This window comes from Aquila chrysaetos, chromosome 23 (genome assembly GCF_900496995.4).
Source record: "Aquila chrysaetos chrysaetos chromosome 23, bAquChr1.4, whole genome shotgun sequence".
NCBI classification, from domain to species: Eukaryota; Metazoa; Chordata; class Aves; order Accipitriformes; family Accipitridae; genus Aquila; species Aquila chrysaetos.
The window spans coordinates 10,977,515-11,004,609 of NC_044026.1; the positions used below are offsets into that span (position 1 = coordinate 10,977,515).

The following is a 27,095-nucleotide window of genomic DNA, read 5'->3' on the forward strand; positions in this document are numbered from 1 at the left end:
GGTGTGTCTCCGTTTGAGCCAATCATCTGAAATAGGTTAGACAAATGGCATGCTAGACGTGTCTTTTCTCTCTTGTTGACTTTAGGGGTGAGTTAGCTTGTATTCAGAAATTGCTGGGAAGAAAAAGAAAATATGACGGGAGGAGAGACAGGAGTACGACAGTGTGGCTGCATATACCCCACCTGCTAAAAAGAAACCCAATTTAAAAATCAAGTTGGTCTGGCAAGGTATATGTCCCATGAGGCTAGGACTGTTTGGCTTTCACTGTGTCAGCCTCCTTCTAGTTCTCTGTTTGCCTGGTCCCGTCTCCTGGCCTGGAACGTGGCCGCGGGCTCACAGTGCAGCTCGGGGTGGGCAGGCTCCCGGGGGGGTTCCAGTCCAACCTCCTGCCAAAGCCGGGCAGCTCGGGGTGGGACGGGCTGCTCAGGGCTTGGTCCACGTGGTGCTGCAGCACAGCTGCGCGAGGAGATGACTACAGCATCTCAGATGTAAAGGCCTATAAGGTAGATGTTCAAAGCCGTATGACCGGGACCTCTCTCTAGACGGGGTCCCAGCAGCAAGCACACCCTATGGTGTACAGCTATCTGCAAGGCGATCAGCCCCCTCCGGCTATGGCAGAGGGAAGAAAGAGAAAATAAACTTTCTCGAACTTTCTGCCCTCTTGGTCCTACTGTGTGACCTCCACAGGAGACAAGCAATGTCCACTCGTCTGTATTTGGCCCAAAATAGAAGGGCCTGTTAATCAGGTTATCAAAACATTAAACAAAGACTTTTTTCAAGAACCTCTTGCTATGGCTGATATAATTTTTACTGAACTCAGGTTGTGGTTTAAAAAGCGCTGGGAGTAAGAGAATAGGAAAAAAGACAGTACAAGATAAGGCAACTGCATAAACCTCATTTCTGTAAAAAAAACCCAAACTAAAACCTTAGTTACCAAAACTAAGTTCCATTTCCTATAAACCACCAATTGTTTGGGGTTGTGTTTGTGTTAACCTCCTTTCCCCACTAGTTGAGCCCTGGGCTTTATGTGAGCTTCCTTTCAGTATGGAGCAGAGGCTGAAAATAAGGGTCTAACCCTGTAGCCTGATGCAAAGTTTTGTCTACATCAGAGGACCTGAGGACCATTTCAGGATCAGAAATGCTTCAAGTATATTTATAGCAATGTCTGAATCTGTAGCTGATGGTTCTCATCACACCCACGAACTGAATAAAATTCTCTCGTCTTGATAACACAGCTATTCACATAAAAAAAGTTAATAAGTGCAACAGTGATCAGTGGGCGTGCCAGCATGTTCTTCACTTGTAACCAGGGAACAGGAAAAACTTGCATTTCAACTTGCCACAAATGTTCTTGCTCCCTGCAGCTTCTAACATGTGTGCTGTAATAAATGTGCTCATATGCTCCTGTAAGTGAGATTTATTACTGTGCTTTATTACTATGAATTCATTAGTTGCCATTGCCATGAACACTGCAGGTAAAATAGATATGGAGGTATGTAACTGTAAGAAAAAAGAGTTTTTTTTGTTTTTACAGCAAAACCTGACGGTCAGGAACATCCTAATCCATGGAAAGCCAATTTTTAAACAAGACGATAGTCTTCAGACTTAAGGCTTTTGTAGCATTTGATACATTTATAAGAGGTAGTGGATTTTTTTCCTGATAGGGCAGGGGGTGGTTAGAAGAGCCTTAGTGGACCATGGTTTCTAGGCCATGTTGATAGAAAAAAAGGCCCAGTAATACGTATCGAGTAGTTTATAAATGCCTATGCTATAAATTACTACCCTGTGGTAGTGTGGGAGGTCACTATGGTGCTTTGTTACTCTATAATAAAATAAATAAATTTTATAAAAGATGAAGTACTTTCCTAAGTTATCTGGCCCCCTTGGAAACTTATGTCATTTTTATGTTGTAGATCTTGGCCTTTAATATTAGCAGTGTTTGACACCGAGTGACATCCTGAGCTCAGCTGCTACCAGCCCTGCACCTAAAATCTCTGCCATGGATGACTTGTACTGTTTGCAGTGTGAAGTTCTGTTGGGAGATAAACCTCTACTGCAGGTCACCACAGATCATGCCTGCACTGCCCAAGACATCCATCCTTGCATGCTTTTTCTCACGTGCCCCAACATACATGAAATGCACACAGACACCAAACAGAAGAACCAAGTCTATGAAACTGCAACAGGTACAGCTTTGCAGCGCATGGAATAGGGCTGGTTCTGCGCGGAGGACTGTCCTGATTTTGGCTGGAATAAAGTTAATTTTCTTCCTAGTAGCTGGTATAGTCCTGTGTTTTGGATTTAGGATGAGAGGAATGTTGATAACACACTGATGTTTTAGTTCTTACTAAGTAGTGTTAATAATAACTCAAGGACTTTTCAACTTCTCATACTGCCCTGCCAGCAGAGGCTGGGAGTGCACAAGAAGTTGGGAGGGGACACAGCCAGGACAGCTGACCCAAACTGGCCAAAGGGGTATTCTATACCATGTGACGTCATGTCCAGTATATAAACTGGGGGGAGTTGGCCTGGGGGTCACCACATCTCGGGGATTGGCTGGGCACCTGTCAGCAGGTTGTGAGCAACTGTATTGTGCATCACTTGTATGTTCTATTATTATTATTATTATTATTATTATTATTTTCCCTTCCTTTTCTGTCCTATTAAACTGTCTTTATTTCAACCCACAGGTTTTACTTTTTTTTTTTTTTTTTTTTTTCCCCCAATTCTCTCCCTCATCCTGGTGGAGGCGGGGGGGATGTGAGCAAGCAGCTGTGTGGTGCTTAATTGTCGGCTGGGGTTAAACCATGACAAGGACCCAGTTTAGCTGATCTGTATCAGCTTGTGAGTCATCTCCGTGCTGAATTGTGGCCCTTAAAAGGTATTGCTCCATGGCAGGCTGTGGTTATGGTTGACAGTACAAATCAGTAATGCACGGGGGAAAAAGAACCCACCAACTTTATAAGAATATTCACAGTTACTCCCCAATGATGCATTATGAGCCCAGAGCCATCAAGGCTTAACCTACATGAGAACCACAGGAGTTAAGGTCTGGATGGCTTAAAGACCCAGACACTCTTAGCTTCAACCTTTGCCCAGTGTCAAAGGTACTGGAAATTTGTCCCTGAGGACACAGGTGCCTAGTTTTCACAGCTGGTCACAGGAAGAAGGTGGGATGTTGTTCATGGCTGCTGAAGGACACAAGTCTTGCTCCCTCAGCTTCACCATAGTGATGAATTTAAGCATAAAGAGTCCTTCCTTCTCCTTCCCATGGTCTGCCACCAAGTTGGGAGCTGCACACAGGAAAAACATGGGTAGGGCACGGTGTCTTGATGGTCCTGCCTTTCCCAGGGTAATGCTGCAGACCCCTCCTGCCCGGGCTGCTGCTTCTCGTGCCTCTCTGAGAGCTGCCTTCTTGCATGGAAGGTGTTGATCTACATTGTCGCTTCAGCTTCTCTAGGGATCAGGACATCAGAGTAGAGGGCTTTGTTTCTGACCTGCTCCAGCTAGCAAAAAAACCAACCAAACAAAAAAAACCACATTCATGCAGAATGGGGAGTGCGGCAAGAAAACAGCTCAGGAATTTACCTTGTTCGCAGAATTTTGAAGGACTAGATAACAAATTAGCAGAGCAAAGGGAAGAATGAGAGGAGGCGGTTTCCCTTCTCCCTGTAACTGGAAATCCTTTCTAGTGGACAGGAAAGCATTTATTTTTTGTGTCTCCCCAGTTTCTCTCTCTCTGTTGGAATGGGTTCTAGCAACAAAGCCTGGTTCTCCTCTTGTTCATATCTTCTCAGATGCTGGGTCTGAGGAGAGAGGTTTGTTTATCTCCCCTTTAAGCTTCTCTTTTTAGTAGGACATTACAAGCAGCTCTCCTGTGTGTCTTGGAAGGGCTTTTAATGTCTTGTTTTAAACACTGCTGGTGCCAGACATGAAGAAAGCTGGCTTTACTAGATGTTTTCTAGGGCATTTTAACCCTACCTGTCAATGCTGGTGTAGTTAAGTTGAAATTAAAATCTCATTTGCTTCTGGTTGAGAGGAAAACTGTCTGCCTGGGCCTTGCTCCAAGCCCACTGAAGCCTCACTTAACATTGGTGCGACTGGATCAAATCAGAGGAATTTGAGGATTTTTCCAGCATTTTTTTTCTTTTTCAAAAATTTTAATTAAAAATTTTGCTAATAAAATTCAACTCTAGTTTTTCTCCTCCTTTCTGTTATTTTAAAATAAGTCAAAACATTACCCCCATCTTGCAAAACTTTGATAAGAAAAAACCCCATCTCATGTAGCCCTGGCTTTTGAGAATCCATCATGTGAAGGGAGCAGTATTGTACCCCATTGTCTAACCATCACAGCAGCATTTTTACCAGCCACTGAATTTTATCACTGAATTTGCCCGTTACAAATAAAGCCAGGGCTGTTTCTTCATGATGGCATTGGCACACTGCGATGTGTTCAGGCAACCTAAATCCCACCCAAATCCTTCTGCCTTAGGTTTTCTGCCGGCTGGTGCCAGGTCGCCAGAGGCACCTGGTGGGCAGGCAGCCCCCAGCATGGGGATCGGGTGCAAAGGGGGGCTCCGGAATGTGCCCCCCCCCTCATCAGGTCCTGCTCACAGCATTGCAAGCTTGGAGTAGCCATCGTGGTCCAGTAACCCCCGAAACAAACACAGGGAACCAGAAACCAGCTCCCAGAAGGTCTGGGCTGCATTTTTCTTCCCAGGTCTTCTTATTGCCAGAGTGGCTTCCCTAGAGCTGCAGGCTGCCTCCCCGCCGAGTCCCCCGCTCTCAGGAGCCATCGTGGCTGCTGCCGCTTGATATACAACCTTCTCTCAGAAATATCAAGCTGCCTCTTTTTTCCCCAAAGACAGAAATTAGGTGAGGGTTGAGAGGACTTATCAGTAAGTCAGGGCAGGAGCAAACACACGTGTTGCCAGGGTGTTGCAAATGTCCCCAGAACAAACACTGCAAATCCAGGGAATTCAGTTACGGTTGTTTAAACGCTTAGTGGCATTTCTGTACGTTATAGCATAAAGATGTGCTGTGTCTGAAAATAAAAAACTGGGATGGAAGAAAAAAGTCTCACGCAACATCCCAAATATTGTAACCTAAAAATCTCATAGACCTCTAAGCTGTCTGAAAAATCAACTGATTTCTCCCAGGCTGAGTGTGGCATATTTTGGTAAGCCAAAGCTGTTTAAATGTATAAAGTCCAGTTTAAGGCTCTATGACTGCTGTCACTGTGACTAACAAACCAGAAATTTTCACTCTGATCCCCAGCTATAGATCAGACCTGCATTTCCATCCATGCCCGTGCTGAAGCTTCTGGTGCTGCCTGTTTTGACCCTCTTCGATGCTACCAGATTCAAACCTGTTCAGTACTGAATGCTTCAAAACCTGATAAGCTCCTTCTGGGTAAGTTCTTCTTTGTCCAGTGCTTTTGAACTCCACTCCCAGTCTTTTTAATGCAGACATTTATTTTGTAAGGCGGGTTAAGAAATCTTGGGCTTTTTCATCCCCCTGCTTCCTCACCTTGAAATCTGCTTATCATTATTTCTGCAAATATTGCTAAAAGTTATCCTTGCCTTGACCCCTCCTCAGGAGACATGCTTATTCAGGGCTTAATCGCTTGCTGATTAATTTCCTGTCATTCCTCATTTTATGGGTTTCCTAAATCCCTCTAGAGAGATTGTGATCTTAGGACTAAACCAGGAGCAACTCTCTTGACATCTCTAGTAATTCTAGTGCAAATGAAGAAGAACTGAGACCCAAACTCAGACTTGAAGGGATGGGAATTAGGAGGGTTTGGAGAGGCCTTGAGATTTTTTGATGGAATATTTCCATTGAGGTGCGACCTGCAAGATTGTTTCCACATCAGTCAGCAGATACTTCACATTACTACGGTGTAAAGTCCTGTTGTAATGCCTCCAGAATAAAAAGTTTTGGGGTTTCAATGCCTCCAGAATAAAAAGTTTTGGGGTTTCAGTTTCATGGTTCTTTTTGAGTTTTCTGTTATTCATTTCAAATCCACACAAAAATAGCTTTTAAACTTTCCTTTCTACAGGCATGTTTTCCCTGCTAGTCTCAACAACTTCACGCAGGTTTGCTTTACAAGACCAGAACCGTATCTGGCTGTACTGTATTCATCACGGTAGTATCCAGAGACTGCCTAATTGCTGTTTTGTCACACCTCCATAGTCTTAACTTTCTAATTAAATGAAGAATTAAAGTTGACTCTGTCTGATTTTTCCTCCTAACTTTTCCATTTGAAATACTTTCCCATTTATTTCATTCCATGAAGAGCACAGTAATACTTCTGTGTAACTGTTCTCAGCTACTTTCTATCATGGTGGTGCAAAACCACAGAGCCTTTAAATAGCGTCTTTCTTACCTTCTCCTTTGCTCTCCTTCATCACTTTTGGCATTTCGTCCTTTTTGTGCCTAGCTTTACAACTTGCTGTGCATCTCTTCTGCATCTACCTCCAGCTAGTTTTGTGATATTCTGTGAGAATTGATATATAAACAGCAGTCTGAACTGTGGCGTAACCCCGAAGCCCAGGCAGCCCTGCCATCCTGGGACTCACCAACGGGAACGACTCGGTTAGCTGAATGTTAAACTGCTCCGGCCACTGTTGTTGGCACGGCAAGTTTTGCTCTGTATATGAACACTGCTCTTCCTTTTGCTCTGCCTCACGCAAAAAATGAAATAGTGAAAAAGGAGTATCTGGAAAATACATCCTTGCATTAAGAAGCACAACACTGCAGCAGCCTGAATTTTCCCTAGTCCTGACCACAGTAGGATCCCAGAGTGGTCAGATCCCAGTTCTGCTGTAGATGACCCTCTAGGAGTGCTGCCCTGTGGGGGAGAAAGGGAAGTTAATTTTCTCTGTCCATTCTTTCCATCAGAGTTTCAGCTTCACCATTCTTTACTGAGGGAACTGTGTGTTTTAATGTGCTTTTGGAACAGGGAGATGAAGTAGGGGAGCTTCTTCCACCACCCTGGGAAGGCTGAGAAGGCACCCTCCTTCCAAAACCGCACCAAGGATTTGCATGTTTGCCCCTACCTGCCGTTCACTCACTTCTTTCCCTCCTGTCTCCTTACACAGAAAAGCTTTTTGAGGAGCTTGGCTAGATTTCTGCAAGGTACCATAGTAAATACGAGTGAATTTCACCACGGATGAGGGGCTGTGCAAGCTAAAGAGGAGGGAAAGAATTACTGAATCCTGTATTAGCTCTGCAAACCGAAGAAACAGAAACTCTGCTGGACGAAGCAGGCACTTAAGGGACTTTATATCTATATTTAGAAAGATATATTTTGAGGGGTTTTTGCGTTAATAGACTTCAAATGCCGCTGAAGGATGGCTCCACGCTATTCCTTGCTGTTCCCCCCGGCACCCCTTCGCCTCCCCCCCGCCCGCGGGTTCCTCCCGAAGAAACACACCGGCAGCGTCTCAGGCAGGTCGGCTTAACCACAACCACCTCCTCCTCTCCTTCCTCCCCTCTCTCGCCCCTCCTTCACCTTCCTCAGACCTGCCGTCACCTGGGGCGGGCAGTGCGGGGTTAGCGCCCGCTGCGGGAGCCCGGGGGGAGCTGGGCTGTGCGGGGCTGCCTGGAGAGCCGAGATGGAAACCTCGTCCTTCATCGCAGTAAGTACAGCAATTAAAAAAGAGAGGGGAGGGAGGAATCCGTCCTCCCGCAGGGTAGGACAGCGGGGTGCCCGGAGGGGGTGCGGGGTCCCGGCTTCTCCCCTGGGATCAGCCCTGCGACTGGTGGGGCTGGCAGCCTGCTCCTGGCTGTGGCAGTTCGGGTAGTTCTCGTCGCGGCGTTCCCTGTAATTCCCGTGACGTTAGCTAGCTTCTGGGTCGGCTGCAGAAAATGTTTTAATTATGTCATCATCCGGCATTCATTAATTATATTTCCCTCCTGGAACTGCGTGGTGTTTGGCTGTTGCCCAGCACTCCGGGCTGGGGGGCTGCGGGTGCGAGGCGTGCTTTGGGCACAACCCGGGTGAGATCCCACCAGATGCTCTCGGTGTCCCGAGGTTAGAGGACAGTGATCTCTACTGGCTTTGCACATTTGCACGTTTTATTGCTTGTTTATTGTTTGTGTCCTGGTAGAGTCCTCAGAATGTAATTGCTGCCTGCGCTCAGACCACCCAAGGTCAGGTCAGAAAGCTGCCGTGAACAAGGGGAGCGAGGGCAGTTGTGGTGGGTTGACCCTGGCTGGACGCCAGGTGCCCACCAAAGCCGCTCTGTCACTGCCCTCCTCGGCTGGACAGGGGAGAGAAAATATAACAAAGGGCTCGTGGGTGGAGATAAGGACAGGGAGAGATCACTCACCAATTACCATCACAGGCAAAACAGACTTGACATAGGGAAATTAGTTTAATTCATTACCAATCAAATCAGAGTAGGATAATGAGAAATAAAACCAAATCTTAAAAGCACCTTCCCGCCATCCCTCCCTCCTGCCCGGCTCAGCCCCACTCCCAGTTCTCTCTCCCTCCTCCCCCCAGCAATGGGGGTTGGGGTCAGCTCGCCACACCTTGTCTCTGCCGCTCCTTCCTCCTCAGGGGAGGAGGACTCCGCACTCGGGCCCTGCTCCGCCGTGGGGTCCTTCCCATGGAGTGCAGTCCTTCAGGAGCACACTGCTCCAGCGTGGGTCCCTCCCATGGGCTGCAGTCCCTCAGGCCCAGACTGCTCCAGCATGGGTCCCCCGCGGGGTCACAAGTCCTGCCAGAAAACCTGCTCCAGCGTGGGCTCCTCTCTCCACAGATCCACAGGTCCTGCCAGGAGCCTGCTCCAGCGTGGGCTTCCCACAGGGTCACAGCCTCCTTCGGGCATCCACCTGCTCCGGCGTGGGGTCCTCCCCGGGCTGCAGGTGGAGATCTGCTCCACCATGGACCTCCCTGGGCTGCAGGGGGACAGCCTGCCTCACCATGGTCTTCCCCACGGGCTGCAGGGGAATCTCTGCTCCGGCGCCTGGAGCATCTCCTCCTCCTCCTCCTTCACTGACCTGCAGAGGTATCTGCAGAGGTGTTCCTCTCACATTCCAATCCTCTCACTCACTGCAGGTTCCCCTTCTTAAATACATTCTCCAGAGGCACTACCACCATTGCTGATGGGCTCGGCCTTGGCCAGCAGCGGGTCCATCTTAGAGCCGGCTGGTATTGGCTCTGTCGGACACAGGGGAAGCTTCCAGCAGCTTCTCACAGAAGCCACCCCAGTAGGCCCCCCGCTACCAAAGCCTTGCACACAAACTCAATACAGTAGTTAATCACAGCAATGTGTGTAGGGTGGACTTGCCTGTCTGGAAGGGGGGGCATAAAAGATATGGTTCTCCTTGGCAAAGTTTAGGATTTAGTCATGAGAGGCGGTAGCTAATGGTTGTAATTTCATTCCTCCAGGCAAGCCTCAGTTTCTCCCTAAAGGATACCCCACACCTCAAACACAAGGTAGCAGCTGAGTTTGGAGGTGGTGGTGTGAACATCTAGGGCTTTGCATTGCGCAGGGGATCAGGCCAAAATCTGGTCCGGTCGCTTCTGTACGGGACTTGATCAGCAGACGGCCGTGGTGCTGCTGCTCCTGCTGCGCACTCCCAGCGGCTGCCATTCTCAGCCTCAGGGTGCTGCGGAGCGAGGTGGGAAGAAAAGGAGGAGGAGGAGGAGAAAGAGGAGGAGGAGATGTGAATCTCACGTGTCTGTGTTTGCAGGACCACAGCGTGGCTTTGTCTGGCCGTTTCTGCTCTCTGCTGCCTTTTCCCAGGTCCTGCAGGATGCTCCTCGTGAAGTGCCCTGGTCCTGCAGGGACTGGGGCATTGATGGCAGCTTGTGCCAGGCTGAGAATCTGCTGCCAGTGGGTTTTGGCCCGGCAACACCGAGGGGTCTGTTGTACAGCCCGGCAAAGCCCATCATGGGACTCGCTGCCTCCTCAGCACGGGCCAGCGGTGCGCCGTCCTGACTCGGTGGTGAACTGGTGTGAGGGACTGGCATGGCAGAAAACCAGCTTTTTTCTGTTAGCTGTGGGACTGTGCCCGCGTTAGCCCAAGCAAGGCGACGAGAGCGCGTGGCAGGAGGAGAGGGTGGCAGCAGGTAAACCCGCGCCCTCGGACGCGTCCTGGGAGTGCTGTCGGTGCAAAGGAGCTTGTGCCGGGCTGAGGTGCGGCTGGCCGGCGGGCTTACGGGTCCCCGCCGCTCCCTGGGGGCTGTGTGCCTGCTCTGGGGGGGCCCGGGTGGCTTTGGGGAACAGAGGAATTAGGCAGCCCCAGTGGCTCTGGAAAGGGAGCTGCGGATCCCAAGGAAAAGAGGAAAAGAGTGCTTATAGTTCGGCTTCTAGTCTGTGTACAGGACCTGCCTAAGTGCTGCCATGTGCTGGAGTGCTGCATCCTCGCAGCTGCTGTCAGCTTCAGAGCTGGGGAAGGAGAAAAACTATCCAGTCTTTTGCAACTACTAAATAGCAATGTTGTTCTTAGCATCTGCAGCCCCTGTCCACGCTGATGCTCCACGGTACGTAGACTAGAGCAGAGCAGCCCGGGGTGAGCAGCGGTGTGCAGTCTGAGGAAGCATGAGGCACAGGAGAAGGGGACAAGGTCAGCTGCGGGCTTCTGTTGTCTGAGCAAGGGGTCTGCAGGAGGCAGAAGCTCAGCATGTTAAACTCCAGAGCCAGAGGACGGATGAGTTGATCTGCCCAAGATCCAAACTCTTTCTAAGAATAAGAATACCAGACGTGGCATATAGAGGCCACTTGCTTATGCAGGACAAAAAGATCTGCACCTTTTTTTTTAAATAAATCATAGGAGTTTTTCCACTCGACTTTGCACTAGGCCCATCAAATATCTGTTTTTTAAAAAGGAGACAAAGGGAGCAAGAGGGGGTTTAAACCACTTCTTTCCTGCTTACGCAATGGCCTTGTGTGTACGGATAACCTCAGAGGTAGCTGCTCTCGCCAGGAGGAAAGCCCCAGGTTACGCAGCAGACACGCGCAGCCTGTGTCACTGCTCCAGGGGTGCTGGGCATTTCCTTCAGCTGACACTGTCCCATTCTTAACTGGGCTGTCCATACTTAGTGAGACCAATGGAAAGCCACACAAAGGCACAGCAGGACAGGCTAGATGAGTGACGCTACGTGTGTTGGCAGATATAAAAGCAGATTGTATCTGTTATGTGCGGTATGGACATAAAACTTAGGGATGCAATTCCTAAAGTTGCCTTTCAGATGACCCTATGTGTCTGCCAAAAAAAAAAAAAATCTACTGCACCATGTTTAAGGAACTGTTCTTCATATAAACAGTATGGGTCACTTGTAAATCCAGAAAAACCAACCACCTCCCAAAAGCAACCTGAAGAATACTTTGCGGAGAAGCAATCTCAGGAATGACTGTGCTGAGATGCAGCAAAAGGGACCAGGGACCCGTGAGGATGTTTGTCAGAGCACAAAACCTGCGCAAATACATATCTGACTGCCATTGCTGTAGCAGACAAGAAGGAATTGTTCACAGTGACAGCTTTTCTGAAAAGTTTTAAAAAGGAACAGACGTTGTTTCACACTGGAGGTAGGTTACTCCTCATGATGCCACAATAGCCAATGTAGACAGTCATTTCCCCATACCAACGAAGCTGCACATATTTGTCTTGCCTCTATTTTTTTCTTTCAGTTGGTCAATATCCGAGCCTGAAGCTGGAACCCTCCCTTGGCATTGTGCTGCCACACAATGTTATCAAAAGCAGTTTATGCTGTGGCTGAGGAGCTCTTGACATTTTGCTGCAGCTACTTGAGAGAAGGGTTGACACAACTACTTGAGAGAAGGGTTGACATTTTATAGCACGTATAAATCCATTCTGCTTAGGTGCAATGGCATTAATTCAATCACAGTATACGGAATGGTTTATTCTTTTTCTTTTCTTTTTGCCTCCCAGAATACCCTATGAAGTCCTAGAGCTGGCACTAATGGAAGGCCCTTTGCAGACCTCCGTTCATGTGTGCCATGAGTATGGTCAATGGATGTCACAATTACCAGAGAAGCTCTGGGATATTCCCCTCTATAACTTAGCTCTTCCAGGTAAAGATTAACTTTTGTTCTCCACTGTTTTGTTAGTGTGTCATTTAAGCATTGGAACACCCTGTTTGTCCCATTTCAGGATGGCTACGTTTATTATTTGGGTCAGTGTGTGGGAGAAGGGCTTGAGGGAGGGTTTGTGTGATGTGTGCATGCATGTAAAGACTTTTAGTCTGTAATGTTTGGGGTTTCTTGGAAGGGAGGGATAAAAAAAGGATTTTTTTTGTTTTGTTTTGTTTGAGGGAAGGAAAGAAAGAGGGAACTTTTTGCAGTCCCTGTGCATCATCTTGTCAGATCAGTGTTAATAACTGGAGCATTTGCTTATCTGGGCAATGGTGAGATTTTCCTATTTCGTTCTTGCCACTTCCTACATAATAAAATGGTTCCGAAATGAGAGAAATAACATTTTACCTTATTATTTGTTTCTTTGTACTGTTTAAAAGAGTGTGTGAAGGTATGAAAAAGGAGGATGGAGACTTTTAATTAACATATGTTTTTGTTAATGTAGAGTGTGACTTTTCTACATGACCCTGCTTACAAAAACTGGATTTATCCTATTATGGGTAAACACAGCTGTGCTATAGCTGGTGCTCTCACTGGTACTACATTCAGACCTGTGTATCATTAGCCTTTCTTTGGTCATAGTATTGCTTCTCTCTGCTGCCTTAAATAGGTGATATTTTTTTCATTCTGCCCAAAGAAGTTATGGGAGAACCTGTTTTCACTGGCACGTGGAGAGGCACTGGAGGGCTGTCAGCTCTTGAGTGATTCCCTTTGCCTCCACAATGAAAATGGTACTAAAGAAAAGTCTAGCCCATTTTTTCTCTCACACCTGTAGATGCGACAGGTAGTTTGGGTGGAAAGCAGCACAGCATGTAGATGAATGTTTCATGGAGGCTACAGGATTGTAGGTTAACTTTAGCAAAGATGTATATTGAGGAATAGTGGGGAAAAATCAAGTCTTGTCTTCAGTGGATGGAGCCCTGGGAGGACACAAGAACTGTGATGGATTCCCGCCCCCCCCCCGCCTTTTGTGAACTAATGGAATGTGGAGTTTTGATTAAAATTGAAACCTAGAAACTTATTTCATGGTGACTTCTTGGATATGTAATTTAAATTGATGTTAATTTCAAAACAAGCACACCTCTGTTTTGGATAAAGCCTATGTAAAAGGACCCCAGAACAGATGTTATAAAAAAATGCTGTATTTCTTATTTAACCATCAAGAAAAGAAAAGAAGTATCTGTCTTATGACAGAAGAAAGAAGGTCGTATTCTCCTCTTTTTTTTTCTTTTCCCCCATCTTTTTTTTCTTTTTTGTTCCTCTTGCAAAAATCCTTCAAAAAGTCAGTAGCATGGTCAGTGGTTTGTGTATTTTTTTGTGGAAAAGGAACCATGTTGTTTCTAAAAAACTTTCACAGTGGTGTTTCTTGGACATTGTAGAAAGCTGAGAACCTGCTGATGTGTGCCTTTGACTTCCTGGCTCTTGTCCTAACGGTGACCTTGTTATTTTTGTGAATGTCTGTTTGTTGTTCTTGTGAATATACCTGCATGGAGAACAGGCAGGAGAAGAAAAGAATAGTTGAAGACAAGACCATTTCAGCAAACATTGGAGGACTTTTACAGAGCATTGCAGGCTATTAGCTTGGAATATTTTGGTGGCTGTCCAGCTGACCTACAAAACTGGTCCAGGTCAGCACAAAAGCAGATCAAGACCAACCAGGTCAAGACAGCTCTGGCAGGTTTTTAGAGGGAGCAATGACTGGGGGAAGCCCAGTTTGGAAGTGGAAGCTTATCTCGGATAGAGAAGACAACAAGGCATGCAAGAAATGTGGGAGACTGCATTCTGAAAGCATGATGAGGAGACAGAGGCAAGTCTCAGTAATTAGTGTTGTGTTTGCACCAGGTTCAGCACAGTGCTGCCAGCTCACTCTTTGCATCATATTTGTTGTGTCATGGATATTCCCATCTTCGTTTCATTACTGTAACTCACTGACATCACAAGATGACTCCTAAATGAAAGGTCACTATCCATTTGCTGATTAGCATCGGTACATGCAATGCCCATCAACGGAATCCTGTTCACTTCTCTCAGACTTGGATTTGGTCCATGGGTATTTAATGGTTTGACTCTTACATCTTGTAAGACAAACTTCTTTGATTGCATGCCCTCATTATCGATCTTCCATCTGCAGTGAGCTTGGTTTGGGTGTTTAAAGCAGTAAAATAGACAGAAACCCAGTTTTAAAAGGTGATAAAATTGAGTGAGATGTTAAACTATTATTGACAGTTTCAAAGGATTGTCTTTATTTCAAATACAATCTTGTCCATTTTCTTTGGCTACTAGAAATATTGCCATTGGCACCAGTAAGACTGACCATTCCGGAAGGCAGCTCCTAGCACCAGTGAACAATTTGTTTGACAGAAGACTTAAAAAACAAAATGATATGCAAATTCCTTGCAGATACTCTGTAAAGATCCCAGCAAGTCACTTCACTGAGCTGTTAGCTTTTCTTATTGATGCTTTATAAAATTAGAAGAAATAATGGAACAGGAAAAGCTGGCAAAATCACTGCTTGCCTGTCCTGAAGAAATTGTGAGTTGCAACAGAGTTTCATCTAAACATGATGCAAGAGATGTGTCAGATTTATTCAGACTTCAAAGAAGTCAAATATTTGGGCAGGCTGTACTTGGCTCTGGTGCTTAGCCTGCCCCTGTGTAACTCCCTGTGCTGGAAAGAGTCGGGTAACTTTTGAAGTCCATAAAAAGTGGATCTTGTTCATCTGTCACATGTAAACTTAGACTTGGATTTGCCTCTGAAACCTTCAAGCACCCACCTCTTACATTGTTTTTGTAGGGCATGTGGGTGTTAGTTCAGGAGGGCATTTTTTACCAGATATTTAAGACATAAATGCTGAACGTGCCAAGTTAGGAGTTGGTCCAGTCAAAGGTGTAAGAAGCTGAATTTCTGCTTTCAGTCATATTTTCCTGTGCAGAGATGATGGGACTGGAGTATGAAATCCTGCATTTGGACAACTCTGAAAACAGGACAAATTCTAGATAAATTCAGCTGTCCGCTATTTATTCCCTAAAAAAAGTGAGTTTTCACATCAAGATAATTATTTCAGTGGAAGATGCTAGTTGAAACAGGCCGTTTTATTGTGGTTTAAGGCAAACAACAATGGTGTGTACTTCAGGTGCTTTATTGAAAAGTTTTGATGCCTTCCCTTCACAAGGATTTCACGCTAAGCTTATTAATGTCAAGTGAGCAACCTCTGTAGAAGAGCCCACCTTTTTGCCCTACCTACATAGGCTGTCGGGCAATATAGGTGTGTGATTTGGAAATGGGGTGGTATGTCAGGTGTGTGCATGCAATATAACCATGTATTGTGGTCTTGAGTAGTTAAGAAATATACATTTTCTGTACATTTTTTATTTTGTATTCTACAGGGAGTCACGACACTATGACCTACTGCTTGGATAAAAACTCTGGTGTTAGTGGCAATGAATTGAAGCTGGTGAAGTTTTTGAACAAATGTATGCCCTGCATTGTGCACCCCATTATCATGAAGTGGTCTACAACACAGGTAACTGTTGTCTAGCGTTCTCGTCGTGCCTGGGCAAAGTTGAAGCTTGTGGTGCAGTGCTGAGAGCGGTCATGCTCTCCTGTGCGCAACGAAAGAAAAGCTTGCTGCCCAGAAATCTGCGCTCTGATGAGATACTGTGCTTGGGTGTTGTGGTTTAACTCCAGCCGGCAGCTCAGCCCCACGCAGCCACTCACTCACCCCCCCCGGCTGGGATGGGGGGAGAGAATCGGAAGGGTAAAAGTGAGAAAACTCGTGGGCTGAAATGAAGACAGTTTAATAGGGAAAGCAAAAGCCATGCACGCGAGCAAAGCAAGCCAAGGAATTCATTCCCCACTTCCCATGGGCAGGCGGGTGTTCAGCCATCTCCAGGACAGCAGGGCTCCAGCACGCCTAACGGGGACTGGGGAAGACAAACGCCAGCACTTCGAACGTCCCCCCTTCCTTCTTCTTCCCCCTTCAGCTTTATACACTGATCATGACGTCCTATGGTCTGGCATCTCCCTTGGGTCAGTTGGGGTCAGCTGTCCTGGCTGTGTCCCCCCCCAACTCCTTGTGCCCCCCCAGCCTGCTCGCTGGTGGGGTGGGGGGAGAAGCAGAAAAGCCCTTGGCTCGGTGTGAGCACTGCTCAGCAGGAATGAAAACATCCCTGGGTTATCAACACTGTTCCCAGCACAAATCCAAAACACAGCCCCATACTAGCTACTATGAAGAAAATCAACTCCATCCCAGCCAAAACCAGCACATTGGGGTATGAGATAGGTGCCATACATAGCAGATCTTCTTTTGTGGGGGAAAAAGTGTGTAAGTGAGGCAGGGATGATACCTAGACAAAGATGTTGTTTAAAGCTGACCACTTGGTACTAGGAACTCATCTTCTTTTTCACGTTTATTGTTGTTATTTATAACATTTAATATTACTATAATCAAAAGAGGGTTTTTCTTTTACACTTTGTTCAGAAGGTAATGCTTGTCATTTTTACTACCACTGTTGTGCGAGATGTCAGTTGTTTTCCCCGTCTATATTGTGCAAGACAAAAATCTTGTTGAAGGGAATTTTTTTATCCATAAAGATTAAGAGAATGAAGGTGTGGCCCTCCTGTCAGGATTAGTTAATTTTTTAAAATGTCTAAATAATAAGGTTGTAGTTATCTCTCTGTTCCTCACAAAATGTAAGTTAAAGACAAAGTTGGGGATCATGATTTAAGCTAGAGCTTTTGAAGATTTTTCTGAAGAACAGACTTTCCTGGCATCAAAGAGGTACCAAAAATCTTTTCACTTTTGTTCTTATTGGAGGAGTAGTTCATTATTAGGGAATTAAAACTGAATAATTGATAAATGGCAATAATTACGCCTAGGCTTCTTTCGTTGTGTTTGAGCAGCCCTGGCAAACTGGAATTGTAGACACTACCAGATATTGAATATGTAATGGCAATGATGAGTTGATGTGGAAAGGCACTCACTTAGCACAGTGCCTTGTCTTGAGCTGCTTTTTGCTTTGGGACTTAAGCCAACGCAAGATTTAGATACCTCCTAACTTGTGGGTTGCTGGCCAGTGCAGCGACCCTGTGGGTGACTAACAACCTCCTTCCATCATTATAATTATTTTCTGGTCAGAACCCAGCGTGCTGAGCGGGAAGTGGCCTGGTGCTGATGGGGAAAAGGCACGGCTGCGATCCTGCCTGTCCTTGGCTCTGCGGTGCTCGAGTTATCTTTGCGAGGAGGTGAATCCACCCATTGGTATGCAGAAGAGACATCAAGGAGCCCTCCTGATGGTAGGACCCACAGGTCCCTGGATGGCCCAGTGCCTAGGAGGCAGTGCCTGGCTTGAGCCCTGGCTCTTATGGGTGTCAGTCTAGAGGCGCAAATCTTTCCTGAGCAATGGCTGATGTCAGGCGTGTAACTTCCACTCATGCCCTGGATGTCTGGTGTGAGATTGCAGCACCGAGCAGCATCGCTCCCCGAGGCTTCCTCTTAAGTTTTGCCCTTGGGGGGCAATGTTCACGCTGTCTAATTCAGTATCCAAACCCGAGTGACTAATTAGAGAGTCTAATTTGTCTAGTTTTCCTATACAGTCAACAGAAGTAAATAAATTCATCCGAAGGGCAGTTCAGAGCAGCTATTTCACCTGGTGCTCGTTCTGGCCACAAAGGTTATATATGACCTACAGCCATATACACTCCCATCTCCAGCGTGCTCCAAGCCAAGGTGGGACTTTGGCACAGATCGCTCCTGCCGCCGCTCCAGCCCGGTGGGGACCAAGCAGGCACAGACGGAGCTGCTGGGCCAAGGCACCCCCCCACCCGCACCCCGGGACACGTGGGGCTGGGCTGTCCCCAGCCCTGCAGCTCGGGCATAGCCTGGGGAGATTAAATTCCCACCCTCAGAACAGAGAGTTCGGTGGCTGAAGCTGGGCAGGGTGAGCATCCTGCCATATGTCTTAAGCTCTATCTCGGCTCTAAAGCTACAAATGTGGTTATTCAGGTGCAATGCCTTGTATTGATTAGCTTTTGTTGAATCCTTTCTGACTTAAATCAGTACAGTGTATGCCTTCTGAAACCTGAAAGTGTTGTCCATAGCAGGTTGAACTGAGACAAATTAGTGTTTAAAAGTATTTAATTAAATTGATTCTATTCTCTTATGCAAAAAGAGTCTTGATATAGGTAAGACATATCATTTGGGACTTTTTGGCCCAGAAACTCAGCTTTATCACCTGTTCCATTCAGCCCTCAAATCCAGTAGAACTCTGATGGAAGTGGAACTAGAGAAGGACCTCTCTTTTGTAGGACTTCTACAGGTTAATTCAAACTCTTTAAGAGACTTTATCTTGAAAAAGAACAACAGCCAGTACTTTTTTCTATTTTTGTTTTTTTCTTCTGTTGAGGATGAGTGATCTCCGCAGAGACAACCCTTGTAAAGCCTTTGATCTAATAAAAAAATACAGCATTTCTAAAGTGCTGATCCTGCAATTTTTGTACTTACAAATAGTCTTGTGAGGAGTGATCGTGTATTAAGCACAGGTGAATGGATCTTTAACTTTCTGAACACAACAAGGGCAGAGGTCTGAATAATCTAATCTGTACCTGCAGTATATGCCACAGTGAAATTGGGATCGCTCTTGTCAGAGAGTAAAATATGTTATAGTTGCTACTTGCTACCATATAGTGCCATTTTAAAGATGAAAGACCTGTGAAAAATGTCATAGGGCTAACTTTGTACACCTTTTTCAGCTTTCTAAACTAAAGAAACAAGTCTCTTCCAAACTCTTGGGACCTTTGTCTTCTGCTTCACCTTCCAGGTACTGACTGTGACGGAGCAACTCGAGGCTGGAGTTAGATACCTGGATTTCAGGATTGCCCACAAGGCTAACGATCCATCTATGAATTTGTACTTCGTGCATATGGTTTACACAACTGTTACTGTACAGGTATTGTCCTTACCTTTGGGATGGCTATAAAAACAGTGCCGTTTCTTTTATTCAAGAGCCACGATAATCTGAAAATACTAGCCCAAGCTTTTCTGAGTAGGTTATTTATTTTCCTAATGTGAGGACTTCAAACTAGAGAAAACCAGCAGGGCTGGAAGTTAGTTTCAGCAGCTGCAAGTGAGACTGGATCATCAATCAATTCCTCATCCTCAAACCGGAGTTGCTGTGCCTTGCTCTCCACTGCCCCTACCAAGTGCCTGGTATATCTGGGGTTTCTCTTGTGTTGTCCCAGGATGCTACCCAGGGCAATCCTGTTTCCCCCATAAGGAGAGAAGTTATTAAAGAGAAGAAGGTATTAAAAGCCTAATAAAATCACAGAAACACTTCTTTTTTTTTTTTTTTTTTTTTTTTTTTTTTTTTAAGAAAAAGTATTTCACTGAAAGACAAAGAGACTCAAGTCTGGATCCCATGATCAAATTACTTGCTGTGAAGAAACTACTGTGAGTTGTTCTTCGCATGTGCTCTGTCACTGTGGAGTAGTTTACGTCTTTCCATTTGCTGGGACCTGTACAGCCAGGCACAGCCAGCTAATGCAGCTTTTAATTTGTAAACTTTGGTTTCATGCTCATGAGTCTGAACCCTTCATGTGTTGAGGTTTCATGGTGACTGGCGTGCTCATGTAAACACTTAGGTGTAGCGCCTGATCACCCTGCTAATTATATGTGGTCCTCAAGAAGTTGTCATTGCCCACAACAAATGGGGAAAACAGGTCCTGTTACGTTTAAGCAAGCACAGAACTCTTCCCTGTTTTTGAGTTTGCCGCTAATATGTTGTTTGTCCTTAAAGAAGCTTGGGGAGATGGATTTACTGCTAACCTGCCTCCAGGCAGTAGGAGATTCATGGGTGTTACCAAAATACAAAGCCGTTAAGCGTAGTGTGCTAGAACCACATCCAGAGCAAACCAGCACAGACCTGCAGAAAGTGGGTTTTTCTGGGGTGCATCTCTCTGGACCACCTTGTGGGCTGTCAGATGGCCATCCTCCAGAAACCCACCCTGATTTTCATTATTGTGATTCCGAGTCTACTCCACCATCAATGCTCTGTTGGTTTTATGTCCTTTCCCCTGCATAGCATAGATGATTTTCTAAGTTGTCATGACTCTCTCTTCTAGGATATTCTATGGGAAGTGTTAAGGTGGCTGGAAACTCATCCTCAGGAAGTTGTTATCTTAGCCTGCAGGAATTTTGATGGATTAACGAAGAAACTTCATTGTCACCTTATTGCCTGTATAAAAGAGATTTTCCAGTGTAAACTGTGTCCCAGAAATGTAAGTATGAGGTCCCTTTTTTCTTCTTTTTTAAGAATGATATATTACAGTGAGATCTTTGATTCCAAATTTTTAGATATATTCTACTTTCACTGTATTTTTAACCTAGGAAAAGTAACATTTGCTGCATCAGAGATGATAGGTCTCTACCTAATAAAATTGAGGAGATAAAGTAAACCTACATCCCGCAGTGTGGAGGAGGGAATTAAATTTGACTGTCACGCCTGTTGAGTTGTGGGACAACAGTAGGGACACAACTGTCATCCACTGTCCTGTCTGAGTTTTGTTTTTAAAAAGAAAAGAAAGAAAATAAAAGAAGGTGTGTGTGTTATAAATATAGTCCATACTATATTTATAGAATTCAAAGAATCCACTTTCTGCCATTTCACAGCAATAATTACAAATGAATTTTTATGCTATTTATAATAGTTTAGGTTGGAAGTGACCTCTGGAGGTCATCTGGTCCAAGCCCAAAATGCAAAGCAGGACCAACTTCAAAGTTATGTTGGGCTGTGTCCCATCCATTCTTGAATATCTCCGAGGATGGCGATTCCACAACCTTTCTATGCAGCCTGGTCCAACACTTGTCCACTCTCACAGTGAACGTGTTTTTCTTATCTATCTGATCAGAATCTCTCTTGCTGTAACTTGTGTCTGCTGGTTTGCATCCTTTTGCTGTGCATATCTGAGGAGTCTTCTCTACATCTGCCCATTAGGTATTTGTAGGCAGCAGTAAGACCTGTCCATAGTCTTCTCTTCTTCACGCTGAATAGACCCAGCTCTCTCAGCCTGTCCTTGCGTGTCATGCTCCAGCCTCTGCTAGCTCTGGTTGCACACTGCAGGACTCACTCCAGCACATCAATGACTTTTTTGTACTGGGGAAGCCCCAGCTGGAGACAGTCCTTGAGATGCGGTCCCACAAGTGCTGAATAGAAGGGAAGAACCCCTTCTCTTGATTTGCTATCTGTGCCTTTACTAATACAGCCCAGTTTGCAGTTGACCTTTGCCATGTGGGCACACTGCCGGCTCATGTTCGGCTTGGTGTCTCCTAGGAGCTCCAGGTCCTTCTCTTCAAAGCAGGTTTCTAGCCAGCTGCCCCCAGTCCGTCCTGATGCGTGGGATGAGTCCATTCAGGCGCGGGACTTTGCATTTGCCTTTGTTGAGCTTCATGAGGTTTCTGCCAGGCCATGTCTCCAGCCTGTCAAGGTCCCTCTTAATAGTATCTCTGCCCTTGGCACATTTCTCGTGGCATTGACTTTCTTTCCTGGACATGAGCTGGAGCTGACCTTCCAACTAGCCTAATATGCTTTCAGTCACCCAAACCTGCAGAAAAGCCTTAATTTACATAATCAGAAATCATTTGATTGCTAAATTGTAGAAGTTGAGATTTTTAGCTTCCTCTTTTTTACAAGGTGTGGGAGCTTTTAGTAGTTAAACAATTAACATTTCAAAGATGCACAGGAACAGAGGGTTTTCTCTGGAGATGTGAGGGGTACAGGATAATGATGACCCTGTTTGTGATTCGAATACAGCCTTTGAAGCTGGTGTATCAGTAACGGGCGAGTATTACCATTTCAAAGCATTTTGTACAGCAGAGTTAAAATAGAACAATTTTCAGCAAAACTAGGGGATTCTGAATATTCAGGCCTCAGCTGAATAACTGAAGGCCTGAGTGACACTGTTTTGTTGTTTTCCCCAAATATCTTGAGTGTGTAAGTCGTGGATGAGCAGAGCAATACTGGAGACGGTCAAATTTTCTTTCAGACACATGGCTAGCTCTTAAAAAGAAAAAAAGGTATTAATTGCAAAGGAGCAAGCTGCTGCGGTTAGTTTGTTGAACAAAGGTGATGAACAAATGGTTTGAGATCACCTGACTGAAGAAAGAAGAATGTTTCCGAGTTGTGTCCAGGGGGAGGGAAGAAGGGCACTGAAGAAAAGAGAAGCCAAGTACTTCCCTCAAGCAGGAAGAATTTATTTTTGTGGGGTCTGTGACCAGCAAAATGGATCTCGCCATTTTTGCAAGTGATACTGTTGCAGGTTAGGTAGCTGTGGGGTTTTTCAGGATCACAGATTCAGATTGAACATCAAATAACCAAGTACTTCCTCACTTATTCTAAAATAATCTGGTATCTATGGTCTTTCAAGACTGCAACTCTGTCGTTGTACAAAAGTAAGCATTAAAGTATTTATGAAGCAACTGCTAAGTAGAGGTCTGTATGTAGTACTGGCACAGGCCACAGTGTGACAACATTACATTGCGTTTAAAATTTTAATTGCCTTAACTATTCAAGGTGTCTTCCTTTGATCTGGGTTTAAAAATCCCTTGTTAGACATTTACAGTTTCACTTCTGCTTTGTTTGCAAAATAAGCACCTGTGCTCATGTACACATTTCTGGTAGCTTTTTTTTTAGCTCTTATCCCACCCCCCCTTTTTTTTGTTTTGTTTTGTTTAAGAGGTTCCAGCTTTAGAAAGGCAGCTGGAGTAAAGCAAAGGGTTCTGCCAGCCACAGGTTTTTGTAGTTTGAGTAGCTTGTGTCTTAATTTTGCAGTACTTTCTGACCTAATTGGGGCTTCCACTCTTTCTATCTTGGATGAAGTAAGAGGGATTCCCATGTTCATTGAACCCTTGGCTCTCTTCAAAGATTTACATAAAACATTTTCAACTGCCTTTGGCTTTTATTTTAATTAATAAGTTAATTGGAACATCAAAAAGCCACCATTTCCTTTCATAAGCAACAGACATAGCTTTTAACCACAACATTCTTAAAAAACCAATAGCTGTTAAATATGTTGGTTTTGCCAATACAACTAGTCAGAGGGCCTCAATTCTGTCTGACGGTAACTTTCGAGGATTGGAAAATGTGATTTCATATTGAAACACTCAAATTTAACAGACCTGTTTCAGCCCATTTGTCTGTCTGAGGAGGTTTCTGACGCAAGTCTTCCCTTCTCTCAATTCAAAAAGTCTGGAGCACCCCAATTTCGGAAACTTCCCACTTGCTTAGAGAAATCAGAAATAACGTATCTCTTGAAGACTTTTGTCTAGTCATACCGAGTCTTAAGCAGTTCAATTTTCTTTGATGGCTACAACGACAAATTTGGATGAATATGTGGGGCATTTGCCAAAATTATGCCTGCTTCTTGTGTCTGTATTCCTACAGCTGTGTGTAGAGCTTTGCCCTGCTCCCACCTCCTTTCACCAAATGGCCTGCGTCTTCCTCTCCCAACAAGTTTTCAGCAGCAGTATGTGCACCAGGGCTGACACGGGGGTGGTTTCTTGTTACACAGGTGTAAGACCTTGAGTTATGTACTTTACCATAGTTGAATTTTTTGAGGAAAGGAGGAACCAGCTGAAGTTCCCAGGCTCCCATTGCCCCTGCAGCTTGTAAGCCAGCCAGTGACCTACTGGGCTGTACGCTTAAAAGCTTTACTTGAACTGAATCTGTGCCTCTCTACCAAGGTGACGTCACACGTCAGTGTACGAACTTTGGGAACACTGCTACGCTGCTGACTTCAACCTGGGCGTCCTTTCTTAGGTGGTGCCGACACTGCGGACCATGTGGCAGTGTGGCCATCAGGCCATAGTCTCGTACGAAGAGGACATGGAGGTGGAGAAGCACTGTGAGCTGTGGCCTGCGATCCCATACTGGTGGGGAAACAAAACTGCCACTCGCGCTCTTATCCAGTATTTAGAGCACATGAAGCAGATGGGCCGTCCAGGTAAGCACGGGGAGTTGCTTGGAGGAAACAAGGGGCACGTACAGCAACGCAAAACACATCAGAAGTTGGGCGATCATAGCATTACGGGATATAACCACTTTGCACCCATGTTACTCGGTGCTTTGCCCACCCATGGGCAAGTACAACATTCATCTTTGGTGGTGCAAATACACGCGTCAGTGTATGTACATGCATAGGCTATATAAATCACGGCAGCTGCTTCACTCGCGTGATCCCATGAAAAAGCAGCCGTCAGCACAGACCAGCTCGCTGGTGCTGTTGTGCCCATCTCACAGGTAGGAGACTGCTTCCTCAACCCAGTGCTTGCTGCTTTAGGCAGTGCTGATGACGAGGGAAACGCATTGGGCTAGCCTTGCTGTGAAAAGAAACCCCTGCAAGAATGGTGCGCGAAGGCTGTAGCTATGTCAGGAAATAGCAGCGCTCAGTCACGCTGGTGCAGTCTAAGCTGAAAGAAATTTCGTTCCTAAGCTCTGACGCAGCGCTGTGACGTGCATGCATGGGGTGATGAAGGGGAGAACCGCTTCAAAGGCACACTGCCCCGCCAGACGAAAACGCCTGCGTAGGTGCACCCTGTGTACCTGTCCGTCATGGGGGAAGGCTAAGCATTTGGAAGCAACCCTTATAGAAACAAACGTAATTTATAAAGGAGGGCTAGTTAGTGGAGAACCTTTAGTCTGCAATGAATAATTTAAATAAATTTAGCTAAACTGGAATGCAACTGGAATTCAATAACCAGGCTTGGCTCAGTAACTATTTACTACAGCACGCAGTTGCATCAAGGGGAGACAGTCTACTGAACAGTTCTAGGGATGTGAAATGATACAGAAAGAGTGTGAAGTTACTATTTAATGATTCCCAGAGGAATGAGATCTGGTGTTAATGCAATGCTGAGCAGTTTCTGTTCTCCTCAAAGGAATATTTAATGTGTCACCTGATTTTTTGTTTCAGAAAAATTCTTTGTAGCAGGGATTAACCTTACTGAAAATTTAAGGTATATTCTCGTACACCCATTTGGATCACTGAAGAAAATGACGCTCCAGAGTCTTCCATGCTTGAAAATCTGGATAAAGCAACAGTATCCAGGACCAAGGAAAGAATGTATTAACATCATTGCTGGAGACTTCATAGGAAATAATGATTTTGTCAAAGATGTGATAGAACTTAACACAAAAATTAATCCTTCATTACACTGTCAAAGTAACGGGAACAAATAGCATTTCCTTCTCAGCTTCTTGATCTGTGAAAAGCTGAAAAGGCTTTGTCTGCATTTAACGTCTCCTGGTTTAAACATCCTGGATCCCATAAAGGTCCAGTTAACTTAAATCACAGATGTTTTAAAGACTCGGTAAGAAAAGCGCTCTCAACATCATCAGGGTTTCAAGGCCTTTTCACAGAAAAGAGAGCAGGCAGACCTTGCTAAAGTCTGTAGGGAACTATGATAGAGGTATAATTTACTTGGAGGTGCTTAGATTTTGCAGCAGTTGGCAATAGTGAAAGTCCCAAGAACTTGATCTTATTTTATTTTACATATGACAAGAAGGAGAAATATGTCAGTAGCTGCATGAATTATTTTGTGATAAGATTTTATCTTTCTTGTAATTGTAAAGATATTCTGCACTACTTGCAACCCCAATTCTCAGTCTTTTATATCAGTGTGAAACTGACTTGTCCATTTTCATAGTTTGTTAAATATACAAAAGGTACAGTTTAAAAATCTTTTTGATATATCAAAGATACTGTATTGAAAATCCTGTCCAACATGATTTTTATATATACATCAATACATCGTTAGCATTGGAGATCTAGAAGCAGCTGTACTGTTGCTGTGTGCCGAGTATCAGTTGTGAGCACCTTTACCAACAGGGTAGTCACAAAATTCTTTATGATTTGTAAGAGGTATGTGTATTTGAACACTTAACTCTTTTTTATCACTCATGCCAGTTCTGCAGTGGTAAAGATACCAAAACTAGGCCCCTAAACAGTTTGTCTGTGGTAAAACATATTTCATTATTAGGTGCTGCCAAAATATGCCTTTATTTTCAATATAACGCATATGAAACAAATTCCTTATCTAAACTCAGACTGCTCTAGAAATACAGATTCTTGGCTTCCGTAATGCTCATTTGGTGTTTCACACCTGGTCTTTTATTTAGCTATTTTAGTAGTTCTGTAATTATTTTTCCTCTCAATAAGTAGTTTTTGCTTATGTAAAAACTAAGGGTTTTATGCTCTTTGCCACTGCACGTCAATCCTATTTTTCTAATTTTTTTAAATGAACTGTGCAGTAACAGATGATCATGAAGGTAAGAGAAATGGCAAGCATCGGGACTAAAACAAAACCAGGCATTGTGTAAAGTTCACTATGCAGCTTCATCAATATACCTCAATTTCTAGATGCACTTTATATGCAAAAGCTGAGTTCAAATGTTTTGGCAAGATGTTAATGTTTGCAGTAGGCGTCAACTGCTATTTGACATCAGTTCAAACTCAACCTGGACTTCTCAGCATGAAGAGGCTAAGATGCTACCTCCTCATGCAATCTCTTGCAATTGCAGAATACATATAGGACTACAAACTGAAACATTCCATTTATAGAGAAGACGTTCTAAATGCTTTTTTTACAGTGCTTTTTATCCTTGTTCATACCTCTATGTACTTCATACTAAGCAGTCATTCAGTTTTGATTTTTTTAGTCACTACCTGCATGAAGTGTTACGTTATATATACTCAGGATCTTTTTCTGTCTATCTTTTGTACCCTCAAGTGGCTTGTTTATCTAATAAAACTTGATCTCTGTGTAATACTGACTGAAGTAGTTTTGCTTCTTCTTTCTGTCATACTGATTCTTTTACTGGTTCCCAGTAGTAATTTGTAACTCAAGTAGTGGATCAGAGGTTTTTTTTTTTTTTTCTTTGTGAAATAATTTCACAAAAAATCCATGGTTTGCTGTACCTTAAATGTTTTCTC

General features: G+C 44.8%; 1 protein-coding gene across 7 annotated transcripts; it reads left to right on the top strand.

Moving 5' to 3' along the window:
- The first annotated feature begins 5,010 nt into the window (after positions 1-5,010).
- Positions 5,011-26,929, top strand: PLCXD1 (phosphatidylinositol specific phospholipase C X domain containing 1). Of its 7 annotated transcripts, none has more exons than XM_029998629.2 (8): positions 5,011-5,179; positions 5,278-5,412; positions 11,911-12,053; positions 15,500-15,636; positions 18,932-19,060; positions 20,232-20,387; positions 23,924-24,107; positions 25,077-26,929. In XM_029998629.2, the coding sequence occupies exons 3-8, from the start codon at positions 11,942-11,944 to the stop codon at positions 25,340-25,342; spliced, it is 984 nt and encodes a 327-aa protein (XP_029854489.1). In that variant the 5' UTR covers positions 5,011-5,179; positions 5,278-5,412; positions 11,911-11,941; the 3' UTR covers positions 25,343-26,929. The 7 variants fall into 7 exon arrangements, with proteins under 7 accessions (XP_029854489.1, XP_029854490.1, XP_040975375.1 ...); XM_041119441.1 differs by lacking the exons at positions 5,011-5,179; positions 5,278-5,412 and adding exons at positions 7,526-7,643; positions 11,199-11,546; XM_029998630.2 differs by lacking the exons at positions 5,011-5,179; positions 5,278-5,412 and adding an exon at positions 7,512-7,643.
- Positions 26,930-27,095: the final 166 nt, after the last annotated feature.